Raw genomic sequence first — 18,681 nt, 5'->3', positions numbered from 1 at the left:
TTTACACAACCTTCTGCCGGAGCGTTTGTTGGTGCTCTACTGCCACCAAGTGCTGATCAGAGAGACAGGCAGGAAGGTATGAGGCGTCACGGTTAACACTAGAAACCACAGCATCACATATGCTATAGGTGACACGCAGTGATAGCAACACAACAGATATAAACTAAACTTTTCCAGCAAACTGGAAATATGTTGCCATGGATACAGTGAGTTAAGATGTGGGTTAGGGTTAGGCTTCCACTTGGGCCCTGTGCCGTGAATGAGCTATTTCAACTTCCTGTTTGTTCTGTACCACTGGATGAACTGACAGCTGTCACTGGATCACTGACTGAGGAGCTTCTTTCTTCTCTGGTTCCTCAGCAGATTCATGGACGTTTATTTTCAGTGGTGTTTTCATTGTCTGTGTGTTCAGGTCAATAACTGACACTGATGTGAGAGTTTTGGATATTGATATTTGATGACTCATTAAATAATCTTATTCATCTGATTTGTTTTGGAGAGTGAGTTTGAGTGTTTGGAGACGATATGTAAAGAAATGTAACCAGCTCTCAGAGTAAAAAAGGTTGGAGACCCCTGTATTAAAGTTTATGGTCAGATTAAAGGGGATATATCACTACAGTGAGTCGCTATCAAAAAGTTATGATACGGGCTGGAGCTAGCTGGTTAGCATGCTAACTTCTTCTTCTTCTAACTAAAGATGTGATTGATAATGCTAACTTGGCTATGTAGCAATAGCAAAACTTACAAATAGCTCCGTGAAGCATCATAAGACATGACTGTGAGGATTAGGGATAACGTTAGGTTCAGGTTGAGGTGAGGATAAAAACATCCTTCACCTCGCCCAGAATCTACTCCAGAGACTGGGATCTCATGTGAGCCACTGCGCCACCTGGGCCTTCATCTAAACACTGACATTTAGGCCTCAGACACAGCTGTCTCCGCCCATCACACTCGACCAACCTCAGCTCCACCATGAAGCCAAATGCAGGGCCTCACATCAGTGGGTGACCACACACGTGTTGGATGAGAAGAGAAATGACTGTCACAGCAGGAACAAGAATGACACAACAACGGCAGTCAAACATCCTGAAAGGGATCTCTGTGTAAATCCACAAGGACAGATTTTAATTTTCCTCTCAGATGTTGCCATCTTTTCGAGGCTTTCACATGAGCATATCGTAGTTTTAAATCTTAAAATTGTGTCGTGATCAGCACAGTCAATACACTCAGAGTGCAGTTTATTAGGAACACCTGGCTGAAGGTGATGCAGTCTGACACAACAGTCCTGAAACTGTTTTACAGACATCATGGATCATTTCAGAGGCTGCAGCTCGTGCTGTTGTTGAACTGTACAGTATTATACTGACAAGTGTTTCTATTATATTGTATATGCAGACTCAAAAACACGTACCAAAATACAAAACAGATACAACAAAGGAGACATGCTGCGACTGAAGAAACATGCTACAGGAAGCCAAAACAGAAACATTAACAGCAAACACGCTGCGAAACAATGCAAAAACGAAATCATACAAACCCCCAAAACAAATGCAACAGAAAAAACACTGCATATCAGGACAACACAATGGAAGTGCTACAGGCCTGTAGGGGGAGCGCTAAGTGGAACAGCTTCAGCTTCACACACAAACCTGAGCCAAACCAAAGATACTCTGCCTTCCAATGTTGGATAACATACAATAATCACACTATTCCAACTCTAACATGTCAAAAGATAAAAGTTGGTCTCTGAATGAAAAACAAAAATAAAATGAGTTTGGGAATAATAATTTAATACTTATAGCAAAATATCTTATCCTACAGCTATATTTGATGCCTATTTAAATGAGATATTATATAAAAAATGTGTGCTATGCTGTAATACATAAAAAAGGTCAAAATCTATATGACTATCTATGCACTCTAATACTTGACTGACCATTTATTTTAATTTTATTTATATTTTTTCTTGTTTATTGAGTTTATTATTTTCTTTACTTTCTTCAGTTTTCTTAAAATTCATTTACTTTCTTTCCTCTGACCTATAATGGTCTACTTGCTCAGCTGTGTCTTGATCTGCATTTACACTGAGTGATTTTTTCACCGTTTTATAAAGATTGGCCATATAAAAAAAGGCCTGGAGCACTTGCAGCATTTTTTCTGTTGCATTTGTTTTGGGGGTTTGTGTGTTTTTGCTGTTAGTGCTTTGGTTTTGGCTTCCTGCAGCACATTTTTCATTTGCAGCATGTTTCCTTTGTTGTATTTGTTTCGTATTTTCATAATGCTTTTTTGATTCTGCATCTTTTCTGTATTTGCAGCTCATTTCTCCAACTGGAAGTGTTCTGGGCTGTTGCAGCACATTTTCCCTTGTTAGCCACTGTAATGAACCCCTCTCTGAAACCTTCATGGATGTATTAGGTGTTATATGACCTTTAGCTAGGTTTGCCTAATAATCTGGCAACTGAGTGTAGATAATGACAAAGGATTTGCAATCTGGATTTAAGGCAGAAGCGTACTCATCTGTTTTTAAAGACTGGGCTGTTCCATCATCATCATCATTATTTGATTTCCTGAATGTAAAATGTTTATGTACAGGACATTAAAAAAGCAAAAAGTTTCTGTTTAAGTTGCATTAAATCTGTTAAAGATAAAGGACAGAAGCAAAGATGAAGCTTTGATTTGTTGTCAACGTGTTGAAGCTGTACAAATCCATCCAGGAGGACGGAGCTTAAATTCAGAGGCAGTGAATAAACAAAAAGACAATGGCAACATGACAGTAAAACTCTGTCCCACAAGTCCTCTTCCTTCCTAGAAGAAGAACAATACATTTGTTTTTGCTCATGTTCTCTCTTCGCTCGCAGAGTCTCAGAGGCACCCACCGCTCTCAGCTGAAGCAGAGACCCGTCTGCCTGCTCTGTTTCCTGCCCATCGCTCCTCTGCTCTCATCTCTGAGCCTCCACCTCTGCTCCGCCTGACGGTGTCTGTGTACAAGACTCAGGTCAGGCCTTGTTTACGCGTCTGTCTGTGTGTGTAGAGACAGACAGGTGGCTGAGCAGCTTCAGTCTCTCTACTGGCCGGTCTTCTTATCCTTCTGGAAGCTGAAGCTGGTCCGGCGGCTCAGTTTCCGCTGCTTCTGGGCAAAGTAATCGGCCCGAGAGGTGCTGGCCCGGGACTCCAGGATGTAGTTCACCTGAAAAACAAAAACAAGTTTTATTCATGAAATGTTTTAAAATGTTGATGTGATACCTTCAGCTTACTGTCCAACATCCACAAGCCTTTATTGTCCGTACAAAGACCAAGGCAAAACAATTGTACACGTCTCTCTGGCTCTTATCCGGAAAAAAAAAGGAAGTCGTCTGATAACATGAATGATTTTGGAGATGAAGTAAAGTACCAGTATATTTGAACTACACTTAAGTAAAAATAACTTTCTTCTTGTCACATTTGTACAGCCTGGTCTCATCATCTGTCTTCTCTCCTCCTGTACATGTTACTATATGATATGAGAAAAAACTAAGACAAAGACGCCCTGCAACATTAACTTACAAAATCCAGTTACACAATGATCCAGTGGAACAAACAAACCCAAGTAGCCTCAAAAAGTGGAGTCAAATCCCGCTTGCTGCGAACTAAGAGCAGAACCAACTGACTCAACCCTAGTCTTCAGGCCGCTGCCGACAGGAGGGTCTTTAATGGAGGAAAGCACCTGCTGTGCAGCCACCACCAGCACTCCACTGACGTGAACCTGAGCATGGAGCTCTTCTCACTCTGACGGACACAGGTTCCCTAAGTGGAACTGTCGCAGGCATTATGTTGGTGTGATTTCTTTGCTGACATCCCAAGAGGCAAACAATGAAAACTATTTACAAATAAATGTAGAAAAATGCAGGATAACAAAAATGAAGTTTCTCTAAGAATACAAATATTACAAATAACTCAGGAACTCCCATGTGCTACCTGTGTATTCAGTACATGCTCTTCTCTGGAAACAAACCAAAACTGACTGCTCTAGGGCCCAGGTAGCCCCTTTTAAACCCATAGCCCGTCCCACAAGGCTTAATATTGACATTAAAAAAATGATATCTACAGTATACATGGCCCTGCTGCCATCTCTGCTGGACATCTATAACAAGTGTTGCATCCGCAGAGGAGTCAGCATCATAAATGATCCCCCTCATCCCTCTCACAGCCAGTTCTCTCATGCAGTCAGGGAAAAGGTACAGGAGCATTTGCTCAAAGACTACACAGCTGCTCAACAGCTTTTTTCCCTTGACTGTTGAATCAGAGCATGTGATCTGGTTTTAAATAACTGCACTTTATTTAGCACTGACATTTTAACTCACAGTTTTTCATTTCATGTCCAGACTTCAGTCTAAACTGTTGAGAAAAGAGAAACAGGACGGAGCACATTGAGCCAGAACTCACCTTCAGCACTATCTCATTGACCGTAGCAGCGTCAGACTCAAAGTAGAGAGGCTTGTAATCGTGGTTGCTGAGATAGGTGAGCTTAAATATCGCATGGCCTGTGAGACAGAGAGGAGAAACACCTTTAACAAGAGAGAAATGACATCCAGATCTTAGACCGGTCATGTTGTTGTGCCACATGGATCCACTCAGAGCTACATCATCTGATGATGATGGAGCCAGTGTATGAGCAAGTTATTATGTTTCTGTGTAAACATTCATCATCATCATCATCATCATCATCATCATCAGAGCTGTCAGAAGGATCCTGAATTTCCACATCATTTCTCATACTGAACATTTTTACTGTAAATATTTTATCATTAGATTTTTCTATTTATATTTTAGCTTTTTCAATGTATTGTATTGTCTGTTGGTCTCATACATGATTAATATATAAATTGTTCAACTTCATGCAAGTACTGTGTTTCTCTGTTTATTCCTCTACAGTTTCCATGGTGCCTCAGCATAAAGACACCTGTTTGAAACTCTCTGCATCTTGCTCATTCAAGCCAGGGAGCCGCTACAATGAGAAATAACAACTTGGATAATATACTTTTTATACCATTGTTAATACTACTTAAGATAAGTATTTAAATCCTTATTCTGAACATGTATCTGTCGAGGTTACCTCCATCAGGAAGTGCATCTAAAATAGAGATTCAATCCTTATCAATCTATTCTTATTGGTAATGTGTGGGTGACATGACACCTGATTTTACAGCAAACAAGTTAAAATATTTATTAAAGTGGTTTTACCTCCAAAAAACGTATGTCAGTAAGTTTTATGCACCTTTTTAATTTTTTTTTATTTTAAGGTTAACATGTAAAAAGTTCTGTGATGTGATGGGAATATAAATAATGTATGAAATATATTAATAGAATACATCAGCTATCAGGCTCCTCTCCTGTGGAACCAGCTCCCAGTGTGGGTTCGGGAGGCAGACACCCTCTCTACCTTTAAGATCAGGCTTAAAACTGTCTTGTTTAGTAAAGCTTATAGTTAGGGCTGGCTCAGGTATGTCCTGACCCATCCCTTAGTTATGCTGCTATAGAGCTAGACTGCTGGGGGATTCCCATGATTCACTGGGCGCTCTCTCTCTATTTCTGTCTCTCTCCCTCTCTCTCTCTCGATGACTTCATGCCATTAACTTTGTATTTTTTCTCTCCCGTAGTTTGTGCTTCTCCTCTCTCTCCCTCTCTCTGTCCTCATTCTGCAGGTATCTCTGCCCCGGGAGCGGCAGGACCCAGATCCACCACTACTCATCTTTACTATTAACCACTGTTATCTGTCATTATTATTGATAACACCATTACCTACACAGCTGTTGCTGGTCTCTCTCTCTCTCTTCTCTCCCCTCTCCTCCCCCTCCCCCTCTTTCTTTCTTCTCTTCTCTTGACCTTACCCTGTAAAGTGCCTTGAGATAATGTATATTATGATTTGGCGCTATACAAATAAAATTGAATTGAATTGAATCAGTAACACCTATAACTGTTTATTTTATACATATTTACTAATATAAGGTTTTCATCACAGTAAATTGACCAAATACATCTGCTGCAGGAGTAGAGCTGAATATTGCCACTGATCGATTTAAGTCCAGAGTGGATTCTAGTTTATTTGGACAGAGACAGTAGAGAGTGAGAGACTGGCTGACTGACAGGCTGCAGGACAGCTCTAAGTTCACTAATTTCTTCATCCATGGAAAATGTGTTTTCTATGAACTTTACATGATTTTTTCAGTTTTTGGTGAATTGGCCTTTTTTTTTTGTCCTGGGCAGTTTCACCACTGACCTTTTTTCACTGGATTTCAGCTGCTTAAACCTCAATAAAAACTGGTCAGTTTGTGTGTCCTAAATCCTTTGACCCAAAGTGTTTGCAAACATGTACTGAGGAAGAAACAAAGAGGAGGTTTCTACTGTGAATATCATGCAGAGTTGAGGACAGGGAGCCTCTGTGTCTGTGCTACACTCACTGGGGCTTCTCTCCTCCACAAGGTCACAGGCACAGAGGTGGTCCGAGTCGATAGAGATGGGTTTCTGCCGGATCCAGAACTTAGTGCTGGCCTTCTGATTGGTGACAGGATCGATCTCCACCTTCTCTCCTGAAATGCCTGAAGAAACAGTTGCATGTCAGTTCATACACGTGATAACCCACTAACCTGCTCACTGCTGGACGACAAGTTAAAGAGAAACTGGAAGTTTATGCTTTGCTTTCTGGCTCAGCTCCCGCTTCACCACAATGGTCCATATTACTGCTGACACACTGCTCCACCCTACCCTGACTTGCAAACAACACCCTGAGATACTTGAACTCCCTCACTTGGGGCAGCTCCTCACCCCAAACTGGGCAGGAGCAGTTCACTGTTCCAGCTGAGAACCATGGCCTCAGACTTGGAGGTACTGACTCTCATCCTGGACTCTTGGTCCAAAAATGTCTGATATAATAAATTTCCCTCCTTAGAGAACATGCAGAGAAATTAATCATGTTGCAGTCAATCATGTCGCAGGAATAGAGGTTTGCATGGTTATATTTTAGATTCGATTTTATCAGTATAATTGTTTTGACCTCAGATTTGTGAAATGTATCTGAAGTGTTTGTCTTGTTCTGACCATAAAGAACCATCTGGTTTCTTCAACATCACCCAGGAACAAAAACCAGCCTTTAAACTTCAGAGACATAATGATTTGACATCCATCGTGATGACTGTGATAACAGCACTAAACTGAATTTTCAACCAACTTAACCTGATCAATCATGTGAAATATTTCCTTCAAACATCCTCTTATGTGGTGTCAGCAGCTGGAGAGGCTGCAGTGAGCAGTACGTACCTAGCTGGACGTCTGTGGTGAAGCGCAGCTTGTGGATCATACTGATCTTGAAGGACTTGTAGTGGTGACTGCTCAACATGTCTTGGACTGTGGTGATGTCAATAGGTGGGTCTTCCTCTGAGCTCTCCTCACCCCTGGAGCCTGGAGACAAAGGAGAAAAAAAAATTAAAAATACAATGACAGTCTTGATTCAGGCCTTTGTGATTTCACTTTTATGTGACAGTGATTCCCCTGAGGAGACCTGCATCAACAAATGACAAGTGCATTTTCCTCCATGTGACAAACTGTGCACAGGAAGAGGGGGAAGTCATTGAGGTAAAGAAATCTACTTCATCAGAAACAGCTGAGTAAACCGTGTTGGAAGGAAAAGCTTCTTGGGAACAAGAGAAATGTGTCAGAGTTACAGAAATCCAGTGATGCTGAGGGACAACAAATATATTCATCCCCCAAACTGATGACAGTCAAAAGCAGCCAAAGGTACAAACACCTTAAACATCACATAAAGGCAAAAAAGGAGAACCTTCAGCACAGCAGATTCATGGTTGAGCAGAACTGTGGACTCACACATCAGGCGGACAGTTTGTTTTTATAGCAGTGACTCTGCAGAGTCTGTGGATCAGTGTGGATCACACAGGACCGTCTCTAAAAGTGGATCTGACATTGTAAAAGCAGGACTAGGTCTAGACCTGGCTACAGGTGAGCTTTCTGAAACATTTAGGAAAACGAGCACACTAACGAGTGGACAACACACTTAGTTGATTAATTTTAATTTACCATTTTATGCATCTGCTGTTGAAATAAAAAGTGTCTCCTTTACCAGAAGCTAAAGATCATTTAGGATTACAATAAATATTTTTTGTTAAAAATTGTGTAGATCTCATTTTGTGCATCAGTGATTCATTCTTTAGCCCAAACTATCCTCAGATGTGAAATCAGTATTTAAACAGTTACGCTGGGAACACACAACGTCACTGCTACTGCCAGCTCTCTCTGTTTACATCGAGTTTGCAGAATATTTTAATGTTGAATTTCTCTTCATTACGAATCTCTAGATCACACGATGCAGACGCAGTGAGGTGCAGGCAGTGTGTCCGCTCTATAACCCGTTAACACGGATGGTGAAATGAAGAACAAGATGCTCTGCAACCGCCAGGCACCCGCCATGCAGCCAGCGTGTTCCCGGCCTCACATCTACAACCACTGTCAGATAAGAGGCGGAGTGAAGCTGTTGGAGTCAATCCAGCTGTGGGTCATTCACTGACAACATGAGGCAGCCGTGGCACTGGAACCAAACTGAGCCACTGGGACTACGTACTGTTTTCTCTGACCAGGCAGAACTCCAGGGTGCTCTGGGTCTCCAGCGTGGAGTCCAGGTCGACTGCGACGTTTGGCTCCGTCTGCTTCTCCAGACGATACATGGGCCCTGTTGGAGAAAGATGGAGTCAGACGACAGCAATACAGCTCAGCTTCTCTTTGGAGGTGGATGATGAGACCAGGATGAGACAGAAGAGGAAGTGTGTGTGTGTATGTAGGAGGGATTAGTCTTCACCAGCAGCTAGTCTCACCTCTAGATGATGTACAGAGTATTTTGATGGTCTCTCAGTCTCTCAGTGTCAATTCCGACTAATACAAACTTTATTTTTTTGTCCATAGTGTACAAATGTGTGTCTAAATCATAGACTGTAAATAAAGATGGATGTAGCCTCCCAGACGTCACCTATAGGTTTCTGAAGAGCAGTTTTGAAGCTTGAAAGGGGGGGAGTGTAGAGCTGATACTTTGGTGCATGTAGCAAACATACGCTCACCCACCTGTGACTTCAAGCAGCACTCCATTAATTATGCAGAACTTTAAGCCTTATCAAAATGTAAACAGGTTAGTTATTTATACTGTTGGAGCCAGACTCTAGTGGTCATTAGAGGAACTGCAGCTTTTAGCTCTTCAGTGTTGGCTTCATTTTTTAGATCTGGACGTTGCTGCTTGGTCTAAATGCACAGCACCAACATGTCAGACGAGACAGAACCAAACTAACCAAAGACAAACTATAAAGAAGACTGCATTCCTGTGGCTGCAGAGTCACTGTTACATTACAGGGAGAGGGCAGCAGATGATTCAGGTGTCATTACCTGAGCCTTTCTGCGAGCCTTTCCTCTTCTTCAGTGCTTTCTGGAGAATTTCCTTCATGGTTACCTTCAGACTGTCCACAGGGATCAGAGAGAAACCATGAGCGGCGTTTCTGCAACAGAGAAAGCAGAAAAGGTTAATGACGCCTCTGTGTGTTTACCTCTGTCATCCAGACAGACGAACATGTGGTTAACAACACTGCAATGGACCTGAACAGAACCAGAACCAGAACCAGAACAACAACAACAACAACTGGAGACTGGCTTCTCCGTTTCTTAGCAGCTCAACAGCAGTAACACAATCTCCTGATGTGTCTGTGCTGTGAATATTCTTTTCAGCTTTGACTGCTGCAGATCTCCTCTCTATAATCTGGACAGGACACAGACTGACAGTCACTACAATGTCATACTGGTATAATACAGAAAATATGCATCTCTTTTGTTACATTTACTCCTGGTGTCCACAATACTGTGGATTTCCTGAGATTTTGGAAACGCTGTTGGACCTGTTTTAGTTTGAAAACTCCAGGGTTGTGTTGTAGTCTGGACGGCATGGGTGTCATGGTTGCTCCCTGATTGGCTCCTATCTGTCACAGCCACCAGTGGTGAAAGCAGCATGTTGTTGCTGACCTTGTTGTCTTTGCTAGAAGCTGCTGTGCAGTTAACTTCTGCATTTTCACGCTACAACTGTCTTTGCTGTTCCTCATTTGTAGTATTTTCAGCAACTAACCAACTGCAGAGACAGAGAGTGTTTACACCAGTGACTGGTCATAATGCTCTTCTAGTCTTAGTGACCACTCAAAGTGCTTTATAATACTGATGGAACAGTCATCAGAGGTATCGGTATTTTGCCCAAGGACACTTTAACATGTGGCCTGAAGAATCCAGGGATCAAACTACTAACCCTCTGATAAGTGGACAACCTGCTCTCCCTCCTGAGCCACAGCTGTCCACAAGTGATATACGTTTTCAGGTGGACAGAGATTATTTTTAGTACAGAGATAAAATGCTCATCTGGACCGAGATGGTTTTTGATGTAAAATAAAAATGTATTAGTGTGTATCTAGCCTTAGGAAATGAGTAAAATTATGATTTAAATGATCTGATCAAGGAATAAACCAAATGATGAATCCGACCAGATATTCAATGTTAACTTTAGTACTTAACTGTTTCTACTTGATTCTTGGTGCCAGAGACACATTTCAACAGCAGCAGAGGAGCATTTCTTTGTATATTTGTTCAAAAACAGAATATTCAGAGTCTAAAATGTTATTTGGTTCAGCCATGATGTCGGTGCATACAGCTCAAAGACACACACACACCCAGTAGTGTACAGCATTAACATCAGGAGAACCACAACATTCACACGTTTGCCCTCATGTTGATGAGATGCATGAGTCCGTGTCTCACTTACATTCTTACAAACAGCGACTGTCTGGAGGCGAGGCCAGGGGAGGAGTATTTCTCCACCAAGGCCAGAGTGCTGAAACCAAACTTGTGGATTGGCTCATTGGAGTCGAGTGGAGGGAAGTCGGTGTCCACCTCGCCGTCATCCTCCGCGATGTGGAGGCAGTAGGCGTTAACATTCTCACTGTGGAGAGACGTGACAGATGAAGAGTGTCACACAGACACTTGACAGACTAGGAGACTCGTGTTGACATGTTTGCACTCACTTGAGTTTGGGTTCTCGTCCCTCGCTCGTGTACTGCCAGCAGATGAGCCCGATGAGGTCGTGGACGCGGGCGTTGGCGATGGTTACCACTGTCATGGGATGCAGTTTTTCCTGAGCCATCTGCATCGACAGGTACACGTCGATCTTCTTCGTAGCTGTTGTGCCAATGTGGCCCTAAAACAGGAAGAGACAGGGAGCAGAGGAAAATCCAGATTACACAGAGTGACAGGAAAAATTAGACTAAAACTAAAACATTTCATTATTTCATTTCATTTACTTATTACAGCTGTTATTGTCCTTGAATGCTAAAAGACCTATTATATAAAGATGGTATTATTATTATTTTAATATATTATATATTTAAAATGACAAACAAAGAAAACAAAACAAAAAAGAAAGAAATGAAATAAAGGGTATTTGAGATGTGCTTGACAGTTTAAACCCCTGGAGAGCAGGGCGGTAGTTTTTCCCACTACAGTATACGATTCAGTGTAATAGCTTCTTTTTAGCACCAGTGACAGGATCAGAACTAAATGTTGAAAAACTCACCTTGCCGTCAAATTTGGAGTATTCATTGAAGGGGTTGTTGAGCTGCTGGGGACACTGCTCCAGCCGCAGTGAAAGGGTGGATTTGGTGCCCGTCGTCCGCGGCCTGTCTTTAAAGTCCCGTTTTTCAAACAGAGAGCCGAGATCCTCCACTGGACACAGAGGATAACAGCAAAATACTTGATAATCTTCAAGTACACTGACAACAGTAATAGTACTTTGAACATATCCAGATATGAAGGATTTCATGCAGTGTATTTTACTACACAACCATGTGTTTACCAGTTGTTACCAGTTAGACCAAAGACTGGTTCTCTTATTTTTTTTTTACTTGAATTTTAAAAAGATAAAATGATCTAGAATATTCCCTCTAATCCAAGATAAAGATTAGCATATGAAAATAATTTGCTGTAACCAAAAATTTTTTCCCTTGATTTCCCACAGAAACAATAACAGATGAAAAGTGAACGGTTCAGTTTTTCTACAAAATGAGTCACGTTCGCAGACTTTGATATTAATATTTAATATTTAGATATTTATTTAAAGATTGTAATAAACAGTACCTGATTGGGAGGACGTCCTCTCTTTCCACTGAATGTTTTTACATTTGATTTGGTTCTGCCGTTCTTTCCGTAGCCGTTCAAGTCTTTGGGCTGGAATGAAAAAAACAACTTTTTAATTTCTGTCACACAAAGAAGACAAACTAAAAACCTGATGAAATAGAAGAATTCATCATTAAGTAAAACACACTATAAAAATACCACAGTACACTAGACCCTGAGAGAAATACAAAAAGAAAACGTCATTTGTTTTCTGGGAGACACTTCTGGGATGACTAAACATTTGTCATGTGATCAACTGACATGACCCACGCTATAAAGACCGTCACACACACTGTATGTATAGTACACACACCAAAAAGAACATCAAATGAAACTTGTATATTTTGTGAGTTATGCTTGCTTTGCAGACATGGTTTTAATTGTTCCACATGTTAGGTTCAGAATATCCTTGTTATCGATGACACCTGCAGCCATCATCCTGCTGCTCGTGCTCGTGAGCATTCGCCCAATCCTTGATGTGATGGTCGGACTAAGAAAGAAATTCAGCCCTGTGTGGCGTCTGGATGGTGCAAATTCAGGTATTACCAGGAGAAGAGGAAGGAGCCGTCGACCCAAACTCGCCACCAAACCATGTGGAACGCTCTCTACCCAAATGACAGGCACACAGAGAGGGACGGTTTTTTTGACTGTCCACCAGCCCATAGATATGGCGGCCCACTGGGATTTGTCCTGGTGGACCTGATGGCTGGTCTAACTACGCAAGACTGAATGTCAGTGACTGGCATATTGATACCTGAGGTAACTGTTATGGTTTGACTCTAAACTAAACTACATTTCACTCTCCAGCTTTAACACTAAAACCAGTGTGAAGACGGGTCTGCCAGAGACAGAGGCTTTATGTTTTCAGGTTGTCCATCCCATTCTCCTGTACAGTAATGGCAAGACGGTAGTTCTTAAAATTTGGTACAAACATTCACATGGACTCAAGGATGATCTTATTAGATTTTGGGAGTCAAAGGTCACTGTGACCTCACAAAACATGTTTTTGGTCATTACTAATAAATTCATTCACTTATGACACAATTGAACACAAATGTCTAAAAGGATAAAATGATGAAATGATGACATTTGATGTCAGGTCAAGGTCATTGTGACATCATAATGTTCTGCAAAAACACTTCTGACCATTATTCAATGCTGTAACACAGGAAGGGGAGAACGTGGTCATATTTTCCTGCAACTTCACTGGTTGGTGGAGGCGTACAACCGCAAGGCAGTGATTCTAGTTTAAAAAAAAAAAAAAGGATTTATAAAGTGTAATATCGTCATTAGCTGATGCTAACCATAGTTTTTCTCCCAAAGTAGGTCACATCACAGATGGGCTTCAGTAGATAAAAGGTTTTTTGTGTTACAGTGGTCTGTTTTTCTCTTTACTGTAACATTTTAATGGCCACCAGATCTATAGCATTTTTTTAAATTGGAGAAATAACATTAAAAAAACAAAACAAGGAGAGACATGGAAGACAGTTGACCATAGCACAGTTACACGGTGTATATACAATAAGATCTAAGGGTGAAGATTGGATTATGTTACATAAGGTATGTTGTGAGTAGTGTGTTTGTGTGCACACACAGTAGGATGTTTTAGTAAGAGTCCATGATATATAATAAGAATAATAATCTTGGGAGCCAGTCATTTGTTGACATTAGCAGACTCCATTTCTAAGCTAACTTTAGCTAGTTTTGCACACTGTTGGTGCTGCAGGGGAACAGCAGAGAGGCGTTGAAGCAAGGAGCGAGCATAATCGTTACATCCTTTCCCTTAAAATTCAGCCCGAGTCCTTTACACAGAAATCTGTCCAGTGGCTGTTATTGGAAAGTGATAAAGCAGGGAAGGTCTCATTTTTAAGTTATATTACACTCTGTTCATACAATGGCAATAAAAAAGTGATAAATATGTGTAAATTGCGTCACATTCTTACAAATGGTACCTTTAAAGTTTTTTGCTCATCCCTGTAATCTTACCAGCAGCCCCAGGTTTCTCACGGCTGTCTTGTTGGAGTCCTGAAGAGACAGCCACCGCAGGTCAGTTCTCAATCTCAAGTCTGAAAGTCTCAGAGGATTTCTGCTTGCTTCCCACAACCCACAATCATGACCAGCACACCACCAGACTTAGTACAAAACTCAAGGGAGCCAAAAGGAGATGTGACGTCTACTCTGGACTCCCTCTATCACCAAAACCACATTTACCTTCCAAATAAAACACCTGAACGTAGCTTAGCATAGAGCCACACTCTTCGTTTGATTGAAACTTGCTGTCCTCTGTGTTTACAACAAATCATATTACACACCCACACCCCAACCTGAACACGGCATATTCATTTCATGACTGATTTGATGATTTGATGGTGATTTGAGCACCAAATCTTCAGATTTAAGGCGCTACCACAAGAATATCAGATGACTGAGTCTGTATTCTGACAAACAATGTCACTGAAAATGAAACGAAACCAAGACCTGTTTCTAGGGCTGATTAATCTGCAAAATAAATCATACTGAAATTATATTGACAGATACTGTGATTGTGATAAAGTGTCAAAATTTCAGGTGGTATGGTAATTTTCACTTTTTCTAAAAAAAAAAAAAAAAAAAAAAAAAAAAAAAAAATTGGGGCTTGTACCAAACAAACATGTTCCTTTATGTCTGGAGAATATGATTTGCAGGCCAGGGGCGTGTCTGTAGTACCAAACCGCTTCATTATATGTTGTGACACATTTTATTTTTATCAAAACATTGCAGCTTTTGTGATTTGGATATTGCACTTGGCCATGTTGTGATTTTGATAAGATTTCGATTAATTGTGGCCCTACTTGTTTCCAAGTATAAAGACTGCCTCACAACAGTGAGGTCATTTTCTCATTAAACAAATGCGAACCAAAGTGTCACTCACACAAAACATGTTATACTCTGTTCAATGTGGTTGCCTCTGAGGGTGAGCACCTTTGGTGTGTTGGGGAAAAAAAATTGTCGAACTTGAGAGTGCTGCTGCCACACTGACATCAAAAACAGCTGAACTATAAATAGATGAAAGGAGTGCCAAGAACCAAACATCATCAGAGGAGAACCAATGAACCAAAACGGAAGCAAAGTAGAAATATAATGTAAAGTTTGGAGGATGGCACAGATAAAATGTGAAGGACAGATTAAATAAAAACAGCAGAAATACACACTGTGCTTCAGGATATGAAGGAAGCAAATTCACTTTTCATCTTTTCATTGTAATTTCATCAGCTCTGAGAAAATTTTACAAATACACCCACTGAGCACTTTATCAGGAAACCCTGTGCACCTGCTTATTCATACTGCTGTCCAATCGGCCATTATTCGACCAGCGACATAACCTGGGAGTTGTTTCCAACCCGTTTGTCTGGGTGTCTGATTGCTCGAGTTTCTTTAACCCATCTGACCATATTTTATTGTTGTTTCCCTGAGAGCTCAGCAACTGCTTTGGTACAGTATAAAGTCATCACAAATGATAACTGATAACTGATTGCCATAGCAACAAAAATTAATCTGAAGTTGTAATAATCAGTACTTTTCCTTTGATTTTTTGATTTTTATTTATTTTTTTATCTTGTGTTCCTGGTGGGACAAGTTAGTTTTGCAGTGAATTTTGCACTGGGTCTTAGAGCAAAAGGCACACGGGCATCCAAATAGCCTAGTGGTGTAAGGAAGATACCATGTCATGTCAGCATCTCCAGCTGGATTCCAGCTTTCTTGCATATAATTCCCTTGCTCTCTCCCCATATTTCTATTTTTATCTCTACTGTCAATATGTCAAATGAAGCAAAAAAGATGTTTGTTACTTTGCCACAGCTGCTGACTTATAGTCAGTTCAACAAGGTGTCACTTTTCTACTCACTGGCATAATAAAAAGAACAGCCTGACATTGACTTTACAAACTATATTGGCACACAAGAGGGGCATTAATCATAATAAGCAATTAATACCATTCACACAGTGAATTACAAACTAACCCCATGCTCCCCAACCTTCAACAGCACACACAATTTGACTTGAGCCACACTAAACCACTGGCCCAGATTATCCACACAAACCCCCTCCAAACAACAGCAGAACAGGCTTTCTGGCTGCCCCTGCCATACCGACAGGAGGGAGGTGAGTCCAACAGAAAGCCTGCTCTGCTAACCGACCAGAGCCTGGAGATGAGCCTACCTGTGTTAGAACGTCGCCGAATACCAAAGTCCCAGCTGGAGGTGATGTCCATGGATTGGGAGAGATCACATGCATGATTGTCTGTCACGCTGCTGCCCTCCTCACTCATGGAGGCTGACCCTGCTGACCCACAGCTGCTGCCGGGCACCAGAGCCAGCTGGCACTTCTCCAGATCCACATCCTGGTCTATTAGTACCATCTCACACATTCCTGTGTCATCACTGGTCACATGAGACTGTCTAATGTGGGCCAGAATAATGGCTGGATTGTCCAAGAAAGCCATTTCCTCTGCTTTATAGAGTTTGGCTTCGAGCTTTGGGTGTTTTCTCTTTATCTCACAGGTTGCCTGTAGGCCAGAGGATCTTTTTCACTTTCTTAATAGTCTCTCTGTGAGAGTGTTGACGCAGTGGCTGATGACCAGTAAGCAGTCATCTTTTCCATCTCCTTTTTCTGATTATTCACTGTGCTCCAGGGTAGGAAATGTGTCAGTACCTGTTTGGAGTGAGAACAGTTCTTACATGGTGCAGACTGAAGCAGTTTAAAAAAAAAATGCATTAACATTTCTCAGTCTATGATTCTAAAGCTCAGTTAGCTATGACAGGGAATAACTTCCTTGTTTTTCCAAACATGTAATGGAAAACATTTATGCAACAGTCAATTTAATTTGATGTTGAAGGAAAGACAGAGCGAATCAAAACATACCTTCTGTCTATCATGAAGTTTATTAGCTGATTAAATTCAAAGTCAAAAACAAAAAAAGTAGAGAACTGCCTGTCAACACATAACAATTATGTGACTTTGTTATTGTCGCAACACTGATATTTTGTCAATAATAACTTCTTGCACTGGGTGCTAACCACCACTGGACACTTGTATTTACCAATAAACAAATGACCTCAAAACATAGTTCCATTTGCTGATTATTTACACTGAACACAAAGTTGTTGATAATTTCAACAAGGTGATGAGAGCTGTGACGAAGGACAAATCAACCCCATCCCACGGTGATAAATTAGCTTGTCTGAGATACCCATGTTAGCATGTCAGATGCAGGATGCTGTGGTACCATATAGCGTTAGGACTTCGTCTAATATTAGCAAACAAACGCCAGATGATCAGCAGCATGTTGATACAATCATATCAAATAGCTCCCTTTGTGTGTATGGGGCTTATCACATGTTTAAAAGCCAGTTTCTGCAAAGAACTTCTTCGACTGACGCTAACCGCAGCTAAGCTGCAATGTGATGTCAAGCCTGCTTTGTCACTTAAGACAAACCACTATGTGTTGACAGTTTCGTGGTCAGCGTCTCTAAAACAAGAAGTGGCTTAAATAGAGTCAGGGTGTGTCTCAAATACCTTCACCTAGTTAAGTAATGATGACTCCCAGTAGCTAGTTTGACGTTAGCTGGTGTAGCTATTGTGTTTGCTAGCTATTCTGAACCTTGCTAACCGGCTAACTTAAAAGTCTTGCACTTTAGCTAAGTTAGCGTTTACCTGGTAAAAGCAGTCGCAAGGTATGTAACTGTTAGTCTTACTGCGAAAAAAATAACCACGAATGTAGGTGCAAACTGTATTGGTTGTATGTAGTTAGCTTATAACCTTGTTTAGGCTAAAATCACTGAAGCTTTCTTTGGTTAGCTGGCTGTGGTTAGCTGCCACCATAGCCTCCCAGAGTAGTTAGTTCATGACGGCGTCCCACCTTTAGAGGTCCCATCCGAAGAAATGTCCACACTGCCCCATTTTATCCATGCATACTCCCCGTAATGACAGTAACTCTTTTCATTAGTAATAATGCTACATAGCAAGATCATCTGTGCTTTGCCTTCCAGTGGTAGCCCAGTTTCACTTCCATTTCCATTTCTTCAAAGTAAAAGACAGTGACAATTACGACTTCATTGTTGCACAAAATGTATGCAATTAATCGACAAAAGGCAAACAGACATTATTTGCAACATTTTTATGCTAAAATATTATGCTAAATATATTTTAGTTAAAATGTCTGTATTAATCAGATAAATGCTGGTATTTAGATGGTGTTGACAGGGAAAATTCACATGAATGCCACCCTGTCGGAACAACTCGGAAAGTAGGCAATTTTTTTCACTTTTTGTCCTTTATGTCAGAAAATCCAAATAATCTCAAGATCAGTTAAAAATACATACAAAATGATAGAATACATATGACTTGATAATAATAATAATAATAATTATAATAATAATAACAATCATAATCATAATCATAATAATCATA

The 18,681-nt window shown here is 40.9% G+C and overlaps 1 protein-coding gene across 2 annotated transcripts; it reads right to left on the bottom strand.

Annotated features, from left to right (window-relative positions):
• Window positions 1–1,072: 1,072 nt before the first annotated feature.
• Window positions 1,073–18,293, bottom strand: mapkap1 (MAPK associated protein 1). Of its 2 annotated transcripts, XM_071466957.1 has the most exons (13): window positions 18,131–18,293; window positions 16,432–16,923; window positions 14,221–14,259; window positions 12,196–12,285; window positions 11,636–11,784; window positions 11,088–11,260; window positions 10,829–11,005; window positions 9,418–9,527; window positions 8,609–8,716; window positions 7,294–7,434; window positions 6,438–6,575; window positions 4,423–4,520; window positions 1,073–3,187 (listed from the first exon to the last, which is right to left on the bottom strand). In XM_071466957.1, exons 2-13 carry the CDS (start codon window positions 16,712–16,714, stop codon window positions 3,065–3,067), a joined length of 1,629 nt encoding a protein of 542 aa, XP_071323058.1. In that variant the 5' UTR covers window positions 16,715–16,923; window positions 18,131–18,293; the 3' UTR covers window positions 1,073–3,064. The 2 variants fall into 2 exon arrangements, with proteins under 2 accessions (XP_071323058.1, XP_071323057.1); XM_071466956.1 differs by lacking the exon at window positions 14,221–14,259.
• Between the last annotated feature and the right edge of the window lie 388 nt (window positions 18,294–18,681).

This window comes from Trachinotus anak, unplaced genomic scaffold (assembly GCF_046630095.1).
Source record: "Trachinotus anak isolate AG129_WGS33_773 ecotype Australia unplaced genomic scaffold, CSIRO_AGI_Tana_v1 ptg000028l, whole genome shotgun sequence".
NCBI lineage: Eukaryota > Metazoa > Chordata > Actinopteri > Carangiformes > Carangidae > Trachinotus > Trachinotus anak.
Note: the sequence above shows the minus strand (reverse complement) of the source record. Positions and strands in the feature narration are given on the sequence as shown.

Coding starts and splice junctions, on each gene's coding strand:
- mapkap1 (XM_071466957.1), bottom strand. CDS start 16,714: ATGGCTTTCTTGGACAATCCAGCCATTATTCTGGCCCACATTAGACAG. Junction 11,006..11,087: donor GGACGAGAACCCAAACTCAA/GTGAGTGCAAAC, acceptor GTCTCTCCACAG/TGAGAATGTTAACGCCTACT. Junction 3,188..4,422: donor TCAATGAGATAGTGCTGAAG/GTGAGTTCTGGC, acceptor TTTGTTTTTCAG/GTGAACTACATCCTGGAGTC.